This window comes from Theropithecus gelada, chromosome 1, assembly GCF_003255815.1.
Source record: "Theropithecus gelada isolate Dixy chromosome 1, Tgel_1.0, whole genome shotgun sequence".
Taxonomy (NCBI): Eukaryota; Metazoa; Chordata; class Mammalia; order Primates; family Cercopithecidae; genus Theropithecus; species Theropithecus gelada.
In genome coordinates, this window is record NC_037668.1 from 41,098,209 (window position 1) to 41,120,869 (window position 22,661).

Sequence of the window (22,661 nt, forward strand, 5' to 3'; positions counted from 1 at the left end):
AATCTTAGGAGATTTGAGGCTCAGTAGCTGCTTCTGAAGCTGGGAGACAGAATCCCTGAGTTTATCATTTTCTTTCATCACTTTGTCCACTGAACTTAGGAGCAACCAACCAGCTTCATTATATTACTTGGTTTTCTACATATGGTCAAAAGTATTATGTATAGAGTCACTAAACTCCTTGCCTTTCTCGAGCAGTGAATCAGGAGTGTCAAATGCATTTATTTTGCATAATTCTCCAAACAGTTCATGCCAAGGACTATCAGTGTTCTCCATACTATTAGAAGTAGAGTCCTTAGCATTTTTGGGTCTAATCATATTAAGCAGCCAACTCCAGAAACCCAAAAGCCAATGAAAGAACTCCATCCTTAATATTCTCTTTCTCTAGAACCACTCCTGGTACCAAAATCTGTATTAGTCAGGCTTCTCTAGAGGGATAGAACTAATAGGAGATATATGTTATTCTTAAAGATCTATACAACGAATAAGCCTCTAACCAGTCTGATGAGGAGAAAAAGAGAAGACACAGATTATTAATATCAGGAATGAGAGAGATGCCAGACAAGCCAAATACTGACAAGTCTGGGGATGGGACTCCTGGGGAAGCTGCATATTCCTTCTGGCTCCTGGAGTGTCTGCTAGGACTGCTTTGTTTTCAGTGTGACTGTAGGGCCGTTGGTTTTCAAGGCTACTGTGGAGCTGGGTGGGAGTAAAGAGACTAGGACAAATTAAAATGCCACACAGCTCGCTGTTCTTACTGAGTTTCAGCTTATTTTCTTGAATAAATGCTCCTTAGATTGTCGCAAGTTTTTTATTAACTTTCGGAGTTCTGAAAAAGTTGACTTTTACAATTTTTGGCAGAGTACTGTTACTGTGCTGTCAAAACAACTTCTATCTCTTTGTGACATCATACTTGGAACGCTTTTCCTTTATAACCTGCATCAAAGTTTAAATGTGTTCAGGAAACTAGTTCCTGGTAGACATTCCGAAAGAAGAACCCAAAGCCCCAGACTGTGGTTCTTTTTCCCAAATGGACAAACTGCATTCTGACTGGGAATGTGCAATGTGTCTCCCATGACTGGGGCTCCTTCTCTCCCTTAACGTGTCATGCAGTTCCATCCAGACTGTCGAGGCCAGAGCCTCTTCTCAGAAGAAATTTTTCTTTTATTATATGTCACGAATAACAAAGAATTCGGGCTAATTGTATCCTATGTATTTGTGCACAGATAAAAGGTTAATATCTTGCAGCTATTTTTCTTTGTCCTCCTTTTTTTTTTGACCTTACAGAGATGATTCAAGGAACCATTTGCTGTTCATTAGTTTTACTAACTTTATTCTTTAGCTTAAAAAGTTGTTTATTTGGTTATTTATTTATTTATTTATTTTGAGACGGAGTCTCACTCTGTCGCCCAGGCTGGAGTGGAGTGGTGCGATCTTGGCTTACTGCAACCTCCGCCTCCTGGGTTCAAGTGATCCTCCAGCTTCAGCCTCCTGAATAGATGGGATTACAGGTGCCCACCACCACACCCAGCAATTTTTGTAGTTTTTAGTAGAGACGGAGTTTCGCCACGTTGGCCAGGCTGGTCTCAAACTCCTGACCTCAGGTGATCTGCCCACCTTGGCCTTCCAGAGTGATGGGATTACAGGCGTGAACCACCACACCTGGCCAAAAAGTTGTTTTTTTCCTATAATACCTCTTTATGTGATGTATGCTGCAAATCAGAAAATAAGCAGGTTTGTATTTTACTGTGGTTACAGTGCAGCAAGAAGGAATTTTTAAAAATAGAAAATAGAGATCCTCTCCTTAGGGAGCATCCAGTCTAATTGGGAGAATAAAACTAGCTAGAATTAGTAATTCTCAGTTATGACACCTTGTGTCAGATGTGTTTAGTGAAAGAACAAAGGAAAAGACAGTATGGTTGAGCCCTTTATTGCCATTTCATATATTGAATGAGATAGGCAATGATTCGTTCATTTAATCCATTCTTACTGAGCGTCAAGTGTGTGCCCAACACTGTACTAGGTTCTGGAGATACGGCTATGACTTCAAAAATGCAGGCTTTGCTCTTCTTGAGCCAACAGCCTAGAGAGAGAGTCAGCCAGTAAATATGCAGGCAAGCAAGCAAATGAATAATGACATGCTGTGATAACTGCTGTAAAGAACGGCTACTTTAGATAAAGTCCTACTTTAGAAAAAGTGGCTCGGGAAGATCTTCCTGAGGAAATAAGAGCTGAACTGAAACTTGGAGGAATAGAATGAGCAAACCATAGAGATGGTCACTAGGAAAACCATTTCAGACAGTTCAGAGACCCTGAGGAAGGAAGGACTTGCCCACATTTTAGAAACAATGAGGAGACTCAGGTGAGGATGGTAGGGAACCTGAAAGAGTGGTGTGTGATGAAGTTGGAAAATTTGGTGCCAGTTCATGCAGGCCCTAGAGGCTGTGGTGAGAAGTCTGGTTTTATCCTAAGAGAAAGGCACACCACTGAAGAGTGTAAAGGAAGGAGGTGTATGACTCGATTTATATTTTATTGAAAGACCACTTTGGCTGCTATATAGATAATACATTGTAGGAGGCAGGAATGGAAGTAGGAAAAAATACTCCAAGTCTCTTGCCCTTATCCCTGCCCTGAGAACCAACAGAAGGAAAGTCATTTCCGGTTGTACACAAATGTCTATGTGGAAATCCCTGCAATACAATGGAGAGGTCAGAGGGTTCCGTGGTGCCAGAAATCTCTGCGTTTGTATCCCACTTCTTCCACTTACAAGCTGTGCGAATGAGGGCAAGTAACATAACTTCTCTAAGCTTCTGTCTACTTGTTTGTAAAATGGGGAGGAATAATACCTAGCCTTTAGGGGATTAGGAAGTGATAAGATAGGGGTGTGTGGAAAGCACTCGCAAATGATCTCTTAGGGGCACCCAAAAAGATGATCTCTTTTTCTTCTTCCTGGTGGTGACCTTTGATGTGATACAGAACATGAAGATGGCTGCTTCCTGCAAGGAGCCTCCAGACATCCATGCACATCTGAGTGTGGCGAGTGTCCTCTGTGATGGCACTGATCAGGGCTGCGTAAATAGAGTCAACCCTAATGCCACTGTCATTCCTAAGAAGGGAGTTGACTTTAGCAGAGGGAGCTGTTCCCATTTGGTAGCCATTTGAGCTCCTGGTTCTCTAATGTAAATTGTCTTCAAGGAATTTGGAGCTCAAGAGAAGCATCCACAGCATAGTGTTTAGGAGTGCTGACCTTGGGGTCAGACAGACGTGGATTCAGGTTCGAGTTCTGCCACTGACCAGCACTGTGACCCTAAGCAAGGGCCTCTCTTCTCAGCTTCTTCATCTATAAAATAAGGACAGAGCTCATGAAGTTGTTGTAAGGACTGCAGCAAAACCCTTAGTTTAATTACCACCAGCATTACAGGTATGGTGTAACTTGAGATCATGCGTATGAAGTGTCTAGCATGGAGCTTTGCACATAGTATCACCTGTTTTATTTTTTTAATTAATTTTTTTTTCCGTTAAGCAGGTCATGGACTTAAAAAATTACTTTTTTCAAATAGTTGATTTTTTTTTTTTTTTTTTGAGACGGAGTCTCGCTCTGTTGCACAGGCTGGAGTGCAGTGGCGCAATCTCGGCTCATTGCAAGCTCTGCCTTCCAGGTTCACACCAGTCTCCTGCCTAAGCCTCCCGATTAGCTGGGACTACAGGTGCCCACCACCACGCCCAGCTAATTTTTTTGTGTCTTTAGTAGAGATGAGGTTTCACCGTGTTAGCCAGGATGGTCTCAATCTCCTGATCTTGTGATCTGCCTGCCTCGGCCTCCCAAAGTGCTTTTTTTTTTTTTTTTTTTTTTGACACAGAGTCTCGCTCTGTCACCCAGGCTGGAGTGCAGTGGCGTGATCTTGGCTCACTGCAACCTCTTTCTCCCGGGTTCAAGCGATTCTCCTGCCTCAGCCTCCTGAGTAGCTGGAGTTACAGATGCCTGCTACCATGCCTGGCTAATTTTTGTATTTTCAGTAGAGACAGGTTTTCACCATGTTGGTCAGGCTGGTCTCGAACTCCTGACCTCGTGATCTGCCTGCCTCAACCTCCAAAAGTGCTGGGATTTTTGATGTGAGCCACTGCGCCTGGCCAATAGCTGAGTTTTTAACCAGTGAATAAAAATTGTATATATTCGGCCGGGCATGGTGGCTCATGCCTGTAATCCCAGCACTTTGGGAGGCTGAGGCAAGCGATCACTTGAGGTCAGGAGTTCGAGACCAACCTGACCAACATGGAGAAACCCCATCTCTACTAAAAATATAAAATTAGCCAGGCATGGTGGTGCATGCCTATAATCCCAGCCACTCAAGAGGCTGAGGCAGGAGAATCGCTTGAATCTGGGAGGCAGAGGTTGCAGTGAGCCAAGATTCTGCTGCTGCACTTCAGCCTGGGCAACAAGAGCGAAACTCTGTCTCAAAAAAAAAAAAAAAAAAAAAAAATTATATATATTCATCATGTACAACATGATGTTTGGAAATATTTTTAGGTGTGGAATGGCTAAATTGAGCTAATGTATGTATTGCCTCACCTTCTTATTTTTTTGTGGTGAGAAAACTTAAAATCTATTCTCTTAGCAAAGCACTCCCCTAATGAAGTCTGTTATTATGACCACTAACTTTTTATGACTGCCCTTTTGTGAGCTGCTGTTGAGATCGAGTGAAATGATAAGGGTACTTTCTGAGCAACCTATGCATTATGACGCCCCACTCAAGTGTAAAAATGAAAACTGAGCTACTGTTTGTTTTTGCTTTGCTACCTTTCCATGGTCATAGGTGGACAATCAGCTCATTGGTACCACGCAGCCCTTCATGCTCTATGTGACTCCCCTGAGCAATGAGAATGAGGTCATTGAGACCGGCCCAGCCGTGCAAGTCAACGCAGTGAAGTTCCCCAGTAAGAGTGCACTGACCAACATCTACAAGGTGGGCTGGTGGAGGAGGCTGGTGGGTTGATGCCGTGGTGGAAGGTTGATTTGTTCTCTCACAGCCAAGTCTCGGAGCAGCAGTGCCGGATGCTGATGGGAATAGCTCTGCAGGGTTAAGCCATGTGTGACATAATAGATTGTTTGGAGGAATTGACAGGAACTCCTCCTTCTGGCCCTTTGTATTCTCAGTTGTGTTTTCAGTGACCTTGCAGGTGATAGTTTGATAGTACTGAGTCCATATAGGCCAGAGTCCATATTCATCAGAGTGAAGTCACCGTAGGAAAGTATAGCATCTTCTAGATAGGTCAAGACCAGGCATGATCCAGATCTGTTATTACAAACAGAATAACCCCAGCTGGGCTCACTGGCTCTCGCCTGTAATCTCAGCACTTTGGGAGGCTAAGGTGAGCGGGTCTCTTGAGCCCAGGATTTTGAGACCAGCTTGGGAAACATGGTGAAACCCCATTTCTATAAAAAATACAAAAATTAGCTGGACCTGGTGGCAAGCACCTGTAGTCCTAGCTGCTTAGCAGGCAGAGGTCCTGAGCCTGGGAGTTTGAGGCTACAGTGGGCCACAATCATGCCACTGCACTCCCGCCTAGGTGACAGCGTGAGATGTGTGTCTGCATGTGTGTGCCCACATGCACGCACGCGGGCACAGGCGCGCACACACACACACAAAGAATAACCCTGAAATATTGGGAAAGGGCTATGATGGGTCTGACCTTGAGACAGACGTGCTGCTACCTAAGTTACCACACTGTTTGCCAAAAGCAGCAGATAGTTACAAATGATAAACTTTCTTTCTTGGAGGGGTCTCCACGCACAAGCTAGCTGTTCCAGCAGCAAACTCTGGAAAAGTGGGAGCCGACCAGCGGTTGCTTCCCATATTTCTGGTCCTTTATCACCAGTGCTGATGGGATCAAGCCTGCCTGTAGCCCTTGGATCCACAAGCCCAGCCATGAAGCTCCTTAAATTAGCTGCCATCCATCTGAGCACACACCATAAAGTTCATCCACCACAGTGCATCTGAGGCTGGAATCCTGACTAATGAGGCCCAGATTTCCTGGGAACCAAACAATAGAATGGCAAACCATCTATTAAACATCTTTTGGAGTTTTTAATCATAACAATATAGAGAGAGATAAGCCAGAAATAATTTGGTGTTATAGTTGTAAAGCCACATGATTAATGAAAGCATACCATGTCATTGAGGCCTTCTTAATAGCACAGATGAATGTCCCTTCTGGTGTTCACACTTTAAATCAGAATTTCTTTATCTCTAGCATCTGATGGTCACAGCTCAGAGATTCACAGTGCAAATTGAGGAGAAACTGCTCCTCAAGCTGCTAAGTTTCTTTGGCTACGATCAAGCAGAATCAGGTAATGTTGAATGTTCTATGTCTGTGTCTGGGAATCGGTCCAAAGATGGTATTTTTTGAGTCTGTAAAAATAGGTAGTCCCTTGGTGTCTGATAGGCTCCCTTTCCACATCTCAGCCTGAGCTAGGAAGCTAAGGCTTGTGTTTCAGTTGTGCTTTTTCAAAGTATTACTTGTTGTCTGAGTTATCTTTGTGAACTAAAGGAGCCATTCAGAGGGGCTTCTGGAAGCCTGGAGTATCCGGTGGTACACCTTTGGGAAGCAGTATACTATTCCTCTTTGCTTTGCATTTTTTTTATTCATCTGCTCTAGGATGACAGAAATGATGTTAGTCATTTAGCAAACCACTTTGTTTCCTAACCTTTGTTTATTAAACAGACTCCAGGCCAAGAATCAGAAATCCTTTTGGCAGTTCCTTTGGTTTAGTTGAGAAAATAAAATTGGCTAGCCTCAATTCGTTAACTTTTGACGTCCAAACCCTTGTGCTTTTCTGTAATTACAAAGGTTTCTACTTATTTACTCTCTTCTTTGTAGAAGCGAGTAAGATAAGCTATTGAAAAACCCAGGTTTCCAGCAGTACTACAGAAATAATTGAGCTGTTGCTTCTTTTAGATTCCTCGTCATGGCCTTTCCTCCTGCTTCTAGATGGGCTTTTCAGGGCTGTGTATACAGCTTAGAAAAAAGTCAATAATACTCAGTCTTTTGAAGCCTAAACTAAATATTGAGCCTGAAGAAATGATAAGAAAGAGGCTTTTATGTTTATCTGCCCATGTTGGCTAGAGAAAAAAAATCACTGGGAATGTGTGTACACATGTACATGCATACACACAATGCAAGACAAATATTTTTGTTCTTTTTGTCCCAGATTTAGAATTTAAGCTTTAAGAGTATTTGGGATCAAGAGCAAGATCCTGTCTGTTTAATGCTGTGTTTTCCACTTTGGGTTGGGACGCCAGTGTTTATTTGTATTCAGACAGCCACTTGGGAGCCTGCCTGCCAGGTATCCATTCTGTTTTGGTACCTTCCTGGGAAGTTTTACTTTAAATTTGATTCGACATGCTTTTCTTGTAAATTTTCTTATAAGTTGCTGTAATAAATTTCTCCTCAAGCATGGATTTAGATTTTTGTAAAATCCTTTAGCTGGAGTGGGAGCTGACTAAGAGGTTGCTTCCCATATTTTTGGTATGTTGTCACCAGTGCTGATGGGATGGGACAGAGGCAGCATGCAGCCCTCAGATCCACAAGCCCAGTCCTGCTGCTCCTTAAAGTACCTGCCATCCTGTCTGTAGCTGTTTCTGCTTCCTCAGCATAAATAGGCAGGTCTCTGTTGCAGTATCATTTTTCTGTAAGTAGCACTGATAATAGCTTACAACATAAATGTGTTTGATAAGTAGGTATGTGCAAGCTCTCTGGCTTTATTTCCAAGGCACATGAAGCCAAGGCAAAGTATGCTGCCCAGTTGGGTGTGCATACAGCATCAAGTGCAAAGATCACATTGCCGTGTTGTAGCCCATGCTACTCCTTTTATTTCATGGGATGGCAAGTAAAAAAAATCTGCCTTGACACAAGTATACATATGTAACAAACCTGCACGTTGTGCACATGTACCCTAGAACTTAAAGTATAATAAAAATATATATATATATTAAAAAAAAATCTGCCTTGATTGTCCTATTTAAATGAATATCCACCATTTGGGAGACAGGTTGCTGCTTGTAGTGATGTTACATCTTTACAGCCCGCAACCTGATTCTTTTTCAGGCATTATGTTTCACGCAGATTCATGAATTGGTGATACTCATTTTGATTCAGTTACACTGCACTCCAAGACCTTATTTGGATATGATCCTAGGAAAATAAATTTAGATAATCTGGGTCATTGATAATAACACTGCTAACAAATACACCTGTGGCTTTTTGACTTTTCCATCTGGATGATTTTTTCCAAAGATGACATCTGTTGGATGGTATAGAGTCACAAGTTAACATGCTAGTCTTCTTTTTTGACAACACAAAATAGATCTACTCTCACAAAGAATGGCATCAGAATACTATACACGTCACTGTACCCTTGCAAACTAATTTGAGAGTGATAGATGGTTTCCTTTTTTTGATTATTTTTTTCAATGTGAATACAAGGGTTTGGATCATGAGACTAAGAAATTCTTTTTTGTTTTTTAAATTCTGCCTTTGTACCAGAGGTGGAAAAATATGATGAAAACCTCCATGAAAAGACAGCTGAGCAAGGTGGAACACCAATTCGATACTACTTTGAAAATCTCAAAATCAGCATTCCTCAGATCAAGCTAAGTGTGTTCACCTCCAACAAGCTCCCATTGGATCTTAAGGTGAGCTGCTATTTGGGTAAATTTTTGTAGATGATTTTTCCTTGGAAAAGAATGAGTGTGTTTGCTGTTTGTTTGTTTGTTGTTGTTGTTGTGTGTGTGTGTGTGTGTGTTTGTCCAAACCCCATCATCATTGATAGCAGACATTTTATTTTTACAGATTTCCTTCTTCAGAAGGTTTATTGACTCACGTGTATTTGTCTTTAAAAAAAAAATATGACATTGCCAGAGATCAAGGAGTAGCTCAAGAGATTCACAGATAATTCTGTAAAACCCATTTGCTCTCTGTTTAGCTCCTGGCTTACCTCAGTGAGATACCTTTTTCCTAAAGTTGGGTTCAAGATCAAGAGAAAAAGCAAAGTCAAAACAGCATCTTCCTTTGGTGCCCGAGGCCTGCTCACCTTCCTACTTCTCTCTTCCTAAGTATCCATCTCTTTTTGAATGAGTGTCTACCGCCTTTAAAGTAGACTCAGCCCACTTACCCACTGGGATGTGGCTGCCTCTACCACCACATCAGGATGAAACCCTTAGACTATCTTGATGACTACTTACTAGACACAGCCTGAACACCATCTTCATTTTTGGCAATAAAGTATATCTTCATTAAGGAAGAAAGCTGGGATTCAAATCCAAGCCTGTCTGATTCTAAAGTCTATTTTTTTTTTTCACTATACTATGCTTCCCCATAGAACATAAGGAACTAGAGAATTTTAGACCTGTGAGTCCTCAATGATGTACTTGCTTGGTAGACAGGGAAATAGAAGGTCAAAGTGTTTTGTTAGTGAAGCCTGTGTGGCTAGGCAGTGATAAGAGCAGAAGTGGATCCAGGGGCATTAGAAAGTCTTTCCTTAGTTTGAGTCAAAGTCGGCCCACCTGCAGCTTGGACCCATTGGTTCTGGTTTTTCACTCTGTTGCACTTAAAGATGATACTCAAGACCTCCATCTTCCTACTAACCGCCAGTCCAGGACTCTTCCCACTGCTCCATGCTGCCTCCTCTAAGATGCTACAAGATAGTCATCTTGCTGCGCAGGAACAGCTAGAGATATGAGCAGATAAGGAGGAAGTTTAGGGTCCTAACTTAGATGCCCACAGGGGCTGTGCTGGCAATGGCAGCGAGTGGAGCCGCACACCGGGGCAGTGTCATGTCTGCCCGACCAGGAGAGCCCGCTCCATCTGAAGGGGCTGCCACAACCCACTCCAGCCGCGTGCTGTCATGGAGGAATGTGAACCCCGTGTTGCCAGATCTTCAGATTTTTAAAGAGAAGCCGGAAATCTGGATTTTTATGTGGAATCTCCTGGTTTTTAAACATTGGCAACCAATTCAAGTTTTTTGGTTTTTTTTAAACCTAGTGAGCCTAACAAAACACATGTGTGGGCCTCATGTGGCCGTGTCTGCCAACTCACAGCTTCTAAAATCGACACACAGGTAATGAGACAGTAGTCTGGTCAACATCAGATCACATTTGGGTAAGGGTAGGGCAATGGTGACTGCGCTAGGGTGGCAAACTGGGGCCAAGCCGCTGGCAGTGCTGGTGGGGACCTGGAGCAGGAATGGTTCTTGCAGCCATCTCCGGAAGAGTACAGCGTGCCCTTCATTCACTGCTCTGTCTGCTTCATTCGCTTTAATTTCATGTTTCCCAGGAGATTAAAGATAGTTAGCATGGGAGTGAGGGGAAAACCATGGGAAAACCACTATCTTGCTAATATCCACAAGTATCCACTTGACTTGTGTGACCTTTGGAATGGGTTTGTTTGATAAAGTATATATTCACCCAGAGCACTTGGCACTTGCCCAGCAAACCAATGTGAAGCATTTCCTGAGGGTTGAGGACTTCTTGTTTTTAAAATCATCTTACTAAGAAACACAGACACCTAACTATTCCCTTCAAGTTGCTCCCAGCAGAAAACTCCCCAGACTGAGAAAAGCAGTCTGATTTTCTGCAGTCGAAGTAGCCCCAGCCACCCAGTTATATGGGAGTGATGGTTGTGTGTGCGCTCGGCATACAGTCAACGAAATCATTTCAGTTGAATGTTTCATCTGGCACTGAATTGAAGGAACATTTTCAGGGCATTTTTCAAATCATTGTTAAACAATTACACGGAGCAGCCATTTGATGAGGTGTGTGGGGGGCACGCCGAGTGTAGTAAGTTAGTGTTTCCAGCAGGGTGCGGGGAATTGGGACTAACGAGTTAATTCTCAGCTTGTGGGAGTCACATTTTACTGTGTCTTGAGTCTCCTAGTGGAGTCTGGGACTCATAAAATAATGTCATTTATTCAAAGAGTTTTCTAACAGGGTAATATGCCTTTATTAGTAGCTCTTAGAAAGGGTACTATGCTCTTTTAGATGAATATATAATGGCTAAAAGTATGTGCTTAGAAAATGGAGTTCTGTCCCTGAACAGGAGTCACGAGAGCCTGACTAAAAGGTAAACCACGTCTTTGGTATTGAAGGAATAATTATCTTGATTCTCCTGACTCCAGGCCAGAAGTGAGACTGTCAGAAATCTCAGAGGGAAGTCTTCAGGTTTACACTGAGGGTACCTTGTTGCCAGATATAGTGTCTGTTCAAAAGGACTGAAAGCAGTTTCACATCTGCTATCTCAATTGGATTCCTTACTCTGCGATGGAAGAATGGGGAGATAATAGTCCCATTTCACAAATGCAGAGACCAGAGCACAGCATTCCTCCCTGACTCCCCATTCTCTCCGTTCTTCCAAGTTTGCATGTTAGAAAGTGGCAGAGTGATATTGAAAATGCCAGGTAGTTTATACGTGTTTTTGGCTTTTTTTAAAGATCAAAAGAGGCCAGGAGCCTTTAAAAGATTTCACGAGGTGGCCTACAGCAGTCCTTTTTCCATTTAGAGCATTGGGGTATTACAAAAGAAGGGCTTTAATTGAGCAATCTAGTTTGGAAGAAAACCCACATTTTAATGGTCAGAGTGAGAGGGTGGGGGTTGGGGGAGTTTCGAACAAAGACACTATTTAAAAAGCCTAAAACTGTCTTCTCAAAGGCTTGAAATAATTTGTTGGGAAACTTCAGACCCTTTACTTTTTTCCTCCCCTCCCTAAATAAAAACCAGATTTGTTAAAAGGAAAAAAGATCCAGTATTGTTAATTGTATTTCAGAAAGTGCCAGAGAGGGAAATATCCCTGAAGTTTTAAACATTGTCCCAAGAGGGAAATAGGCAAATACTCTGCTTCACATAAACAGTCTCTATGTACCATAAATAAACCTTTAAAGAATGAATTCCAGACAGTTTTGTTTAGTGCAGGATAAACTAAGAAAGGAAAGGACACGGCCGAGGGAATAGCTTGGGATCTGAGACCTTACGGTATATAGACAGGTATTTCTTCTTTCAACTCTATGAAGTTTCTGGAAGACTTCAGCAGTTTTCGTGTGGGGAGGTAGAAATAGACAGTTTCCTATTTTTATTAGGAGCTTATGAACACAGGATTGCCTTCTCCAAATTCCATTTTATAACAGGAAACTGTCTGCTGCTTGAGTAAATAAGCATCAACTTTGTATACTACTGTATTTGATTAGTCGTTTAGTTACTACAAGAATAAGCCCTGTTTGGCTCGTTCCCTCATCTCATCGACTTTGACTGACCAGATCAACCTGAAGGTGGCAGAATAATTCATACCATTGGGCTGTATCTCAGCTTTTTCAAATGTGGAGTCCCAAAAGCAGTAAATGACTCGGTAAGGATAACTTTTACTTAAGGGCCAGAATATTTCCTTGATTCAGACCAAGCACCTTAGTCATTCAGAAAGGTAATAGTGAAGAAAGGTAATGATGAAGGTTTTGACATTTCAGTAGAGGTTTCAAAGTCTTTGCTACTTTATGTGGTTCTTTAATATTTGGTTGCAAGGACGAAGTTGGGGTATAAAAGCTTTTTACCTTAAGCCTTTGTTTTGATCTCATTTTCTCTTCTCTGAGAATAAGGTAATGCTCAAAGTAGTATTGGCAAAACAGTGCTGAACTGGTTGTCAGTACCCTGTTTTCCCAGCATGTTTATTTTATGACTCTAAGCAAAGTAGTTGAGCTTACTGAACCTCAGTTTCTCTGCCAGTGAAATAAGGAAAATAAGGTCTGCTCACGTACTTTATCATCACTCACCATGAGGGTGGGGTGAGGCATGGGTGAATGAACAGCAGAACGTTTTTCAGGAAAAATAGTATCCTCCATTCTGGCTTTCATGCTTTCTACCTAATAGGTAGTTGCTATTGTGAAAATGTACATATTCAAGTCTAAGATCAAATAGCTAGCCATATGACTTTAGGCCATCCACTTAACATTTCTTGTTTTGTTTATACCAAAGAGAGAGAGAAAGAGTTAGGTTGAATTAACTTGATGTTGGACTTTTTTGGGGCGTGGGGGAGATAGAGTCTCACTCTGTCACTCAGGCTGAAGTGCAGTGGCACGATCACAGCTCACTGCAGCCTCAACCTCCTGGGCTCAGGTGATCCTCTCACCTCAGCATCCCAGGTAGCTGGGACTATAGGTGCATGCCACCACGCCTGGCTAATTTTTGTATTTTTTGTGGGGACAGAATTTTACCATGTTGCCCACGCTGGGCTCAAACTCCTGGGCTCGAGTTATCTGCCCACCTCAGCCTCCCAAAGTGCTGGGAAAACAGGCATGAGCCACTGGGCCCAGCTCAACTTGAGGTTGCTATTAATCTCTAAGATATTCTGAAATGACTTAGCAGGAGGTTATCAGTGACTCCCCAAGGCACCAAATCCAGTGACCTTTCTCTCTAGCCTTATCTTTGCAGCATCCTCTGCCGTTTTGACATTGCTGACTTCCCTGTTGTTGACATCTGTCCTTTCTGGTTCTCCTCTTGCTCTGTTGCTTCTCTGCCTATTTCTGTTTTCTTTTCTTCTATATCTTCTTTTCCTGATCTGTATGTTAAGGGTCCAGATTTTTCTCTGTGAACTGCCTGGTTATGTCACTTGTCTATATCTCTGTCAGGCCTTTTATCTCTTCTAATTTTAGAAGCTCTTTCTAAAAGTATGTCTTTGATGAAAGTTGTAAGTATTTTTTCTTCAGCTTTTTGTCTTTTTACTTTGCTTTTGGGGGGGGGGGTGTGTGTTTAATTATACAAGAGGTGTTTATTTTTATGTTGTCAGATGTATTAGTCTTTTGCTGTTTTGAATCTAATTTTTTTTTTTTAACTCTGCATATTCAGAGAAACTTCTCTAGTAACAAACTGTGGAAATGATCCCTGAAAGTATAGTCTTGAATCTGAATTTTGAGTCACAAAAAAGTTTTCCCTCCTCTCTGGTTTTAAAAAATTTCACCCTTTCTTCCATTATATGATTTAATTTCAATTAAACATATTCTTGTTCCAAAATAATTTAAGGCAGTCTCAGAAGACACATGCAAAAAGATTAAAATATAAGTAAGAAAACAGAATAGAAATGTCATTAAGTTGCACATGAAATTTTAATATATAATAGATTTTAATTCAGTGGGGAGTATATAGACTTTTCAATAATGCTATTAGACTCAATCACAATAGAAAAAATATAAAATTAGATTTATTCTTGACACTTTATATAAGGATAAATTCCAAGTGAATCAGAGATTTACTGGTAATATTAGCATGAAAAAGTGTTTTTATATTCAGTAAGGAAGAGTATTTGGCACGCCTTGTAAACACCTTGAAATGTCAATCGTTTTAAATAAAGATATAATCAGAAAATAGACCCATATCCAGAGGTTGTTAACCAGCTTATAATAAGCAGACCTATGCCAGCTGAGAACTTCAAGAAAAGACAGATAGTGGGGGCAGGGATGGGGAGTGTCCATGTGAAGCCATTGGAAAGCTACCAAAACAGCCAGGACTTGAGAGTTCAAGATTTATGAGAGGAGAGAAACCCAGTAAGGTGAGCCCAACATTTATTTTGCTTTTATTCCTGAGACTTTTTCTGATTTGTAAGCAGTGTGGGGAGAAAGGTGAAGAAGCCAAGCAGAAAGCAGCTGCCAACAGGCAGAGAATGCAAGTAAAGCTTTTGGCAGTCTCGTGGGGCTAGCAAAGCAAAACTTAGACTTCATTGCTGCTAAGAGAGCTGGTAATGGAAGGGCTAAGAGACAGGCAGACAACAAACCCCAATAATCTGAGGTACTTTCTTTATTGAGATATTTGCTGATTTCTAAGTGACACAGTCTTTTCAGCAGTTTTGTGGTACTAGGGAGATTAAAAGTGGAGGAATGGCATTGGTTTTTATTGAGACTGCTAAAGGACTACACCAGGCCTCATAAGGACTGAAATACACCAGAACTTAGATAAAGACTGAAACACAGCCTTGAGGAAACCCAAACCCTGGTTGATTTAGGCATTATGCTTCTTACTCTAACTGCCTGCCAGAAGCTAAAAACTCATCCAAAGTCTCTGTAAGTTTTCATACAAAATGTTGCATTCAGTCACAAATTACCAGGCCAAGATGAGATGAGACCAAGAGAAAAAACAAACACTAGAAACAGAACCATAGATAAACTGGATGTTGGTATTTTTAGACAGAAAATTTAAAATAATTATGAATGTATCTAAGAAGTTTACCAGAAAACGGTAATTTTTTTAAAAAAAGTTATCAAATAATAAGGGAAAATTATAGATAAGCACTTATGAATATAGAGGAAAAAAATCTGAACAAAATATTAGTAAATCAAAAACAGAAATATGTAAGAAGGCTGATATAACCAAATTGGTTTTATTCGTGGAATGCACATTCAGTTTCACATTTGCAGATAAATTTGTAATTTACCACATCAACAAGATAAAATAGAATATGATTACTTAAAAATGCATAAAAGTCATTTGACAAACTTTAACATCCATCTACAATAAAAATTCAGCAAGCTAAAAATAGAAGATAACTGCTTTAATCTGTTTAGGTCTATCTATTAAAAAGCTACAACAAACATCATACTAATTGGTGATAGAGTAAAAGTTTTTTCTTGAGATAAAGGAAAGTTACCCATTATCACCACTTCTTTCACCATTACACGGGAGTTCAGCCAGTGAAATAAGTCAAGGATGATCTTTTTGAAAAAGAAATAAAAGGTATAGGAGCTGGAAAGGAAAATAAAAACTTTGTTATTTGTAGAAAGCATGATCGTTTACTAGAAAATCTAAAAGTATTTTCAGATAAGTTATTAGAATAAGTAAATTTAGTAAGGCCACTAGAGACAGTATAGAAAACAGTTGTATTTCTACATGTCAGCAGTGATTACAGAGAAAAGAAAAATTCGGAGGATATTAAAAAAACAGGTCTGGGTGTGGTGGGTCACACCTGTAATCCCAGCACTTTGAGACGCCTAGGTGGGAGGATCACTTGAGCCCAGGAGTTCAGAACCAGCCTGGGCAACATAAGGAGACCCTGTCTCTACAAAAATGGAAGTTCGGGAGGAAGGGAGGGAGGGAGGGAAGGAGGGAGGGATTGAGAGAAGGGGGAGGAGGAGAGAGAGAGATGAGAGGGAAGAGGAGGGAGGGAGGGAGAGAAAGAAAACATTAAATACTGTATCATTAACTATTATTGTGTAACAGATGACTCCAAAATGTAGTGGTTTAAAACAACCACCATCTTATTTGTTTACAATTCTGTGGGTTAATAATTTGGGCTAGACCTAGCTGGGTGTTTCTTCTGCTGGTCTCACCTGTGGTTATTCATATGGCTGCAGTCACCTGGCAGTTAACCGAGACGTAATGGTATGAGATGACCTCAGTCCCATGTCCAGCGAATTGGTGCTGGCTGTCAGCAGAACCCCTTTCCACATGGTCTCCCATCTTAAAGGAAGCTACTCCCAGCTTCTTCACATGGTGGAAACATCAAACAGGCAGCACAGAAGCTCCAAGCTGTCTTGAGGCCTAGGCTCAAAGGTCACACATTATATCTCTCGCTTCCTATTGGCTGCAGCAAATCACAAGGCTAGTGAAGATTTGGGGGAGGGAACATAGACTTCACTGCTTGACAGAAGATGCAAAGAGTATGTGGTCCTTTTAAATCTACCACAGGTATCTAAGAATAAATCCAACAAAAGACGTGTAAGACCTCTACACAGAAAACAAACATTATTGTGAAAAGTTAAAGACCTACATAAATGAAGGGACATACCATGTCAATAAGTCGGAAGATTCAGTAAAGTTGTCATTGTTCCTCAAACTGATCTGTAGATTCAGTACAGTCCTGATGAAAATTCCAGCAGTTTTTTTGGAGGCAAATTGACAAGCTGATTCTAAAATTTCTCTGCAGTTGAAAAGTGCAAAGAGCAGCTAAGGTAATCCTGGAGAAAAAATACGAAGTTGGTGAGAGCTTATGCTGTTCGATTTCAGAAATTATTACAAGACTACAGTAATTAAGACAGTGTGGCATTAGTAGAAAGCAGCAGAGCAAAGTGAAACAGAAGAAATGAATCCAGAAATGGATGTGTAATACCATCACGTGACTTATGACAACGTTTATACCGTACTGCGGTAGTGAAACGAATGATCTTTTCAATAAATATTACTTAGTTCAATATTTATGAGGAAAAAATGAATCTTGGCCATGCCCTCCATACATAAAAATAAATTCTACACCATACATAAAAATAAATTCTAGGTGGAGTATAGATTTAAGTGTGAAGAGTAAAACAATAACACTTCTATAAGTAAACATGGGAATATCTTTATGACGTTGGAGTAGACAATAATTTCTTAACCAGGACACAGAAAGGTCCTACCATATAAGAAAAGATTGATAAGGTAGATTTCCTTAAAATTAAGACTGATCATTAAAAGACACTATTTAAAGAGTAATAAGACAAGTCACGGAATGGAATAAGATATTTGCAACACATCTGTTCAACAGAGGACTTGGTATACGGAATATATAAGAACTCCTACAAAGCAGTAAGAAATAAAAAACAGGAACTCACTTCAAAAATGAGCAAAAGACTTCAATAAGCACTTCACAAAAAGATATCCAAATGGCATATGCATATTAAAAGTTGCTTAATCTCACTTCTCAACAGAAAAAAGAGACTACACTGAGGTACTATTACACACCCATCAGTTTATCTGTCAAAACTATACTGAGATACCATTACACACCATTCAGATTTTCTGGGTTTTTTTGGTCATTGTTTATTTTAAGTGACAGGGTCAGCCACGGTAATCCCAGCACTTTGGGAGGCTGAGATGGGTGGATCAGTTGAGCAACAGAGCAAGACCCTGTCTCTTAAAAAAAAAAAAAAATAGCTGGGTGTGGTAGTATGCACCTGTAGGGGGAGGCTGAGGCAGGAGGATCACTTGAGCCCAGGAGGTTCAGGCTGCAGTGAGTCAAGATCCCGCCACTGTACTCCAGGCTGGGCAACAGAGACTCTGTTTTCTGTTTTTGAGAAGGAAAGAAAGAGTGAGGCAGGGTCTTACTTTGTCACCCAGGCTAAGTACAGTGGCATGATCTCAGCTTAGTGTGGCCTTGACCTTCAAAGTCCAAGCGATCCTCCTCCCCCAGCCTCCTGAATGGCTGAGACTGCAGGCGCATGCCACCATGCTCGGTTAATTTTTAAGCTTTTTGCAGAGCCAAGGTCTTACTTCATCACCCAGACTGGTCTTGAACGCCTGGCTGGCCTCAAGCGATCCTCCCACCTCAGCCTCCCAAAGTGCTGGGATTACAGGCATGAGCCACCACTCCTGGCCAGTATATCTTTTTTCTAAAAAAAGCTATCTATACCAAGTGTTGATGAGGGTGTAGAATAACAAGAGATCTTGTAGACTGCTGAATGGAGCATACACTGGTTTGACCACTTTGGAAAACTGTTTGGCAGAATGTAATAAGATTGTACATGTACATTCTTTATGACCCAGTTCCACTCCCAGGTATATGTCCAAGAAAAATGTATAAATGTGCCCCAAAAGACATATCTAGGCAGGGAACAGTGGCTCACACCTGTAATCACAGCACTTTGGGATGCCACAGCAGGTGGACTGCTTGAGCCTAGGTGTTCGAGATCAGCCTGGGCAACATGGTGAAAACCCTTCTCTACAAAAAATACAAAAATTAGCTGGGCATGGTAATTTGCACCTGTAGCCTCACCTGCTAAGGAGGCTGAGGTGGGAGGATCGCATGAGCCCAGGAGGTCAAGGCTGCAGTGAACTGTGATTGTGCCGCTGCATTCCAGCCTGGGCAACAGAGCGAGACCCTGTTACCTAGTCTGCCATAGACATGTCTAACGTTGTTTATAGCAGCATTATTCATAATAGCAAAAAGTCTGAAACAACCCAACTTTTCAACTTTTCGTCAACGATGGTGATTAAATACATTGTTTTATTCGTGCAATGGAGTATTATATGGCAATGGACGTTAACAAACTACAGCTATATGCAACAATCTAGGAAACTCCCATATGTAATGTTGTCTATGAGAAGCCACCCACAACGAAGTGCATACTGATGATTCCATTTATATGCAGTTTAAAGCAGAAGAACTTACCTGTGGTGATAGATGTCATCACCGTGGTTGTCTTTGGGGCAGAAGGAGGGAGGAGGGAGTGGGAGCATTGTCATGGTGGGTGGGCTGCTTCCAAGATGGCGATAACAGTCTGCTTTCTGATCTGGTGGTGGTCACATTATTGTGTTCACTTTGGGAAAAATCGTTTGGGTTTTGAACTATACATTTGATTAGTGTACTTCTCTGTGTGTGTGGTATACATCAGTCAAAAAGTGAAACACGACAAACACTCAGATACAAAACAGACCAAAAGGAATTTTGACACAAACTAATAGTGTTTATTTCTGTGTGATGTATGTGACTTGAGTGATATATGTCTGTCTATATATGTATTTTTCCCTAGTATTTTACTTTTATAGTTATAGGGAAAATCCTTAAACATCAAAACCTGACCCTCATTCGAAAGTTAACATGACTTGTAGCTTTAATGGAATCTAGAATTATAGTATCCCAGAAGGCCATCATATGACTTAAGTATGTCATTTCCTTTCTTCCCTAATTAGGCCCTAAAAAGCACCTTGGGATTTCCTTTGATACGGTTTGAAGATGCTGTGATTAATCTAGATCCATTCACTCGGGTACATCCCTATGAGACCAAGGAGTTCATCATCAATGATGTCCTCAAACATTTCCAGGAGGTAAGACGTGGAGAAGTACTCATTGGCTGGAGCATAAGCAGAATGTTTGTTTTAGTTGTTTGGGAATTTTGGTTACTAAGACATTACTATTGAGAACCCAGTTAAACATTTCAACTCTGTTGTGTTACGGGTAGTTCACTTCCCAGGAAGCCCATATATGTCACGAAAATCCTGAGACAGTACATTTGACCTATGAGCTGTTAGTTTCATCCCTCAGAGCTACTCTGAGGGGTTTCTGCTAAATTAGTCACGACTCTTAATGGTTTAATTGATGCTTTAATAATAACAAAATAATGTTTCCCAGGCATGGGCCTTCTTTCAGCAACTACACTTATGTTTTTAGAGTCTGTGGGATCCTGCACTTGGGTTGAACTTGAAATTTTTTAAATCACATTGGACATTTTCCATTTTGTATTTATTATCCAGACTGCAAAGATCAAGAAGTAAAAGCAAGGCATATTCTTCGATGAATAGATAGGTCAAGATCATATCAAATTTAGTAGCTTTCAAAGTTAAAATATATTTTATTCTCACTTCCTTTTTCTCCATTCCCCCTTTCCTTTTTTGATTTTCCTAATTGGTGATATTTCTACCTAACTAAGGAAAGTGATACAGCAGATATCACTAGAACCTGGGATCAGGCAATTGGAAGTATAGAAAGAGTGGAGGGGACCGGTCATGGTGGCTCACACCTGTAATCCTAGTACTTGGTGGGAGGCCAAGGCAGGAGGATCACTTGGGCTCAGGAGTTCAAGACCAGCCTAGGCAACATATTGAGACCCCGTCTCTACAAAATATAGAAAAAAAAAGATTAGCCGGTTGTAGAGGTGCTTGCCGGTAGTCCTAGCCACTCAGGAGGCTGAGGTAGGAGGACTGCTTGAGCCCAGGAGGTCAAGGCTGCAGTGAGCCATGGTGGTGCCACCTCACCTCAGCCTGTGTGACTGAGACCCTGCTTCAAAGAAAGAACAGTGGAGGTTGCTTGATAAGTCTGTCCATGCCTTCTTCCGGCCCCCCACCCACACCACAGCTTATGAGAGGAACTGCAAATCTACCTCTCTTCCTTACTTTCCTTTTATAATTCTCCCTGCTGGTGATTACTTCTCTGTTTGTAGGCATGATGAAAAGGAGAGTGTGATGTGTATAGTAGCAAATACTCATAAGAATGCTTCCTGTTTCATAGCTATTTTTATTCTTCTAACTGGCTTTGAAGAGTATGTGTATTGGGATATGTGTACTGGGAGAAGCTTAGGTGGTGCTCCTGAAAGGACAGGAGATTATTTTGCAGTTCATGAAGATTAAAAGCTAATTACTGATAGTAATGAGAATGGAGGACAAAATAGATTTCTTACCTTTTCGCTTGGGACACTGGTATCTGCAAATGTAAGTAGATGCTGACTGGACTTTTCTCTTCCTATTCCATTTGCCAGGAACTCCTCAGCCAGGCAGCTCGAATCCTGGGATCAGTGGATTTTCTCGGCAATCCTATGGGGCTTTTGAATGATGTCTCTGAAGGGGTTACTGGACTGATAAAGTATGGAAATGTTGGGGGCCTCATCAGAAATGTTACACACGGAGTATCAAACTCTGCTGCCAAGGTAAGGAAATAGAAGTGAAATTCCATTATAATTAACCTCATGAGTCCCCTACAGTACTACAATTTCTTTTATGGTTAATAGGCTGTGAGAAGTTATATTCATGGCTTTTGCTTCATTGCCCACATGCCTTGCCTTTTCCTCACCGCCCATCACCTGCCACCAGGTGCACTGAGTCCACCTCTAAAATACCTCTTCCTCCTTCCTCTCCATTGCCACTGCCTTAGTCCAGGCATTGCGTATCTCTTACCTAGGTCACTGCAATAGCCCCTAACGCCCTGGACCTTTCATGATGACCCCTACACCTTTCATTGTGCCACCAGAATGAATTCACTGAATCATGCCATTCTCCTGCCTAAGATCTACCAGTCATTACCCACAGTTTACGGGGAAAGTCCAAACTGAAGTACAGCCTTCTGTAATGACACAACCTTTTAAGCCGCCTGAATCCAGCAGCAGACAGACAGTGATGTCATTCTCCGGTATCTTGCAGCTATTGACTGGTTTGTTCACTGACATCTTAATTTGTGGACATTTTCTTAGTTCACTCTGTATTTTCTGGCAGGAGCTGATTATATGCGAAGCTGGAAAAGGTGAAGCGAGTTGAAGGTAGTTGCTATTTGACATATAGGCCTCTAAAGAACTCTGCTTTTTTGCTCTTCCTTTCATCTCAACACACTTTTCTTGTTGAGACTGGCTTTTTCATGAATGAACTCATTTGGAGGAAACACCTGTGCTCTCTGCTTATTTACTGTAGAGAGAGCATTTTTGTAGTGAGATCATAGGTGTACTTGTGCCATGGGCTGATAGGACATGAAAAGTAGCTTTACCAAAGAGATCTTTGTGGCACTGAATAGAAATTTATCTTGAAGAGCAGGTAAGAGAGTAGAGTTGAATGGCATTTCTATGTGGTATGGTATTCTTGTTAATAATGTGTGAAAGCTGAGAATTTATCCTTTTTTTCCCAAACTATTTTCTAGGGATGATAGATTGGTCAGATCAGTTCTGTAGGATTATCGAACTAGACCAAAGTGTACTGTTTGGCTTGTGGTTCAAAATAAGCCACAGTCTTTTCTTTCTTTCTCTTTCTTTCTTTCTTTCTTTCTTTCTTTCTTTCTTTCTTTCTTTCTTTCTTTCTTTCTTTCTTTCTTTCTCTCTCTCTCTCTCTTTCTTTCTCTCTTCCTTCCTTTCTTTCTTTCTTTCTTTCTCTCTTTCTTTCTTTCTCTCTTTCTTTCTTTCTCTCTCT

The 22,661-nt window shown here is 41.1% G+C and overlaps 1 protein-coding gene and 1 pseudogene across 2 annotated transcripts in view; one reads left to right on the plus strand and one right to left on the minus strand.

The window, feature by feature from the left end:
• Positions 1 to 22,661, plus strand: part of VPS13D (vacuolar protein sorting 13 homolog D) — a 285,687-nt gene that overhangs the window by 169,691 nt on the left and 93,335 nt on the right. For both annotated transcript variants that reach the window (XM_025382385.1, XM_025382394.1), the window contains 5 exons: positions 4,812 to 4,961; positions 6,250 to 6,346; positions 8,542 to 8,690; positions 19,689 to 19,823; positions 21,251 to 21,418. In XM_025382385.1, the coding sequence (XP_025238170.1) occupies positions 4,812 to 4,961; positions 6,250 to 6,346; positions 8,542 to 8,690; positions 19,689 to 19,823; positions 21,251 to 21,418 (699 nt within the window). The remainder of the gene's footprint in view (positions 1 to 4,811; positions 4,962 to 6,249; positions 6,347 to 8,541; positions 8,691 to 19,688; positions 19,824 to 21,250; positions 21,419 to 22,661) is intronic.
• LOC112615038 lies at positions 13,818 to 13,932 on the minus strand (annotated as a pseudogene).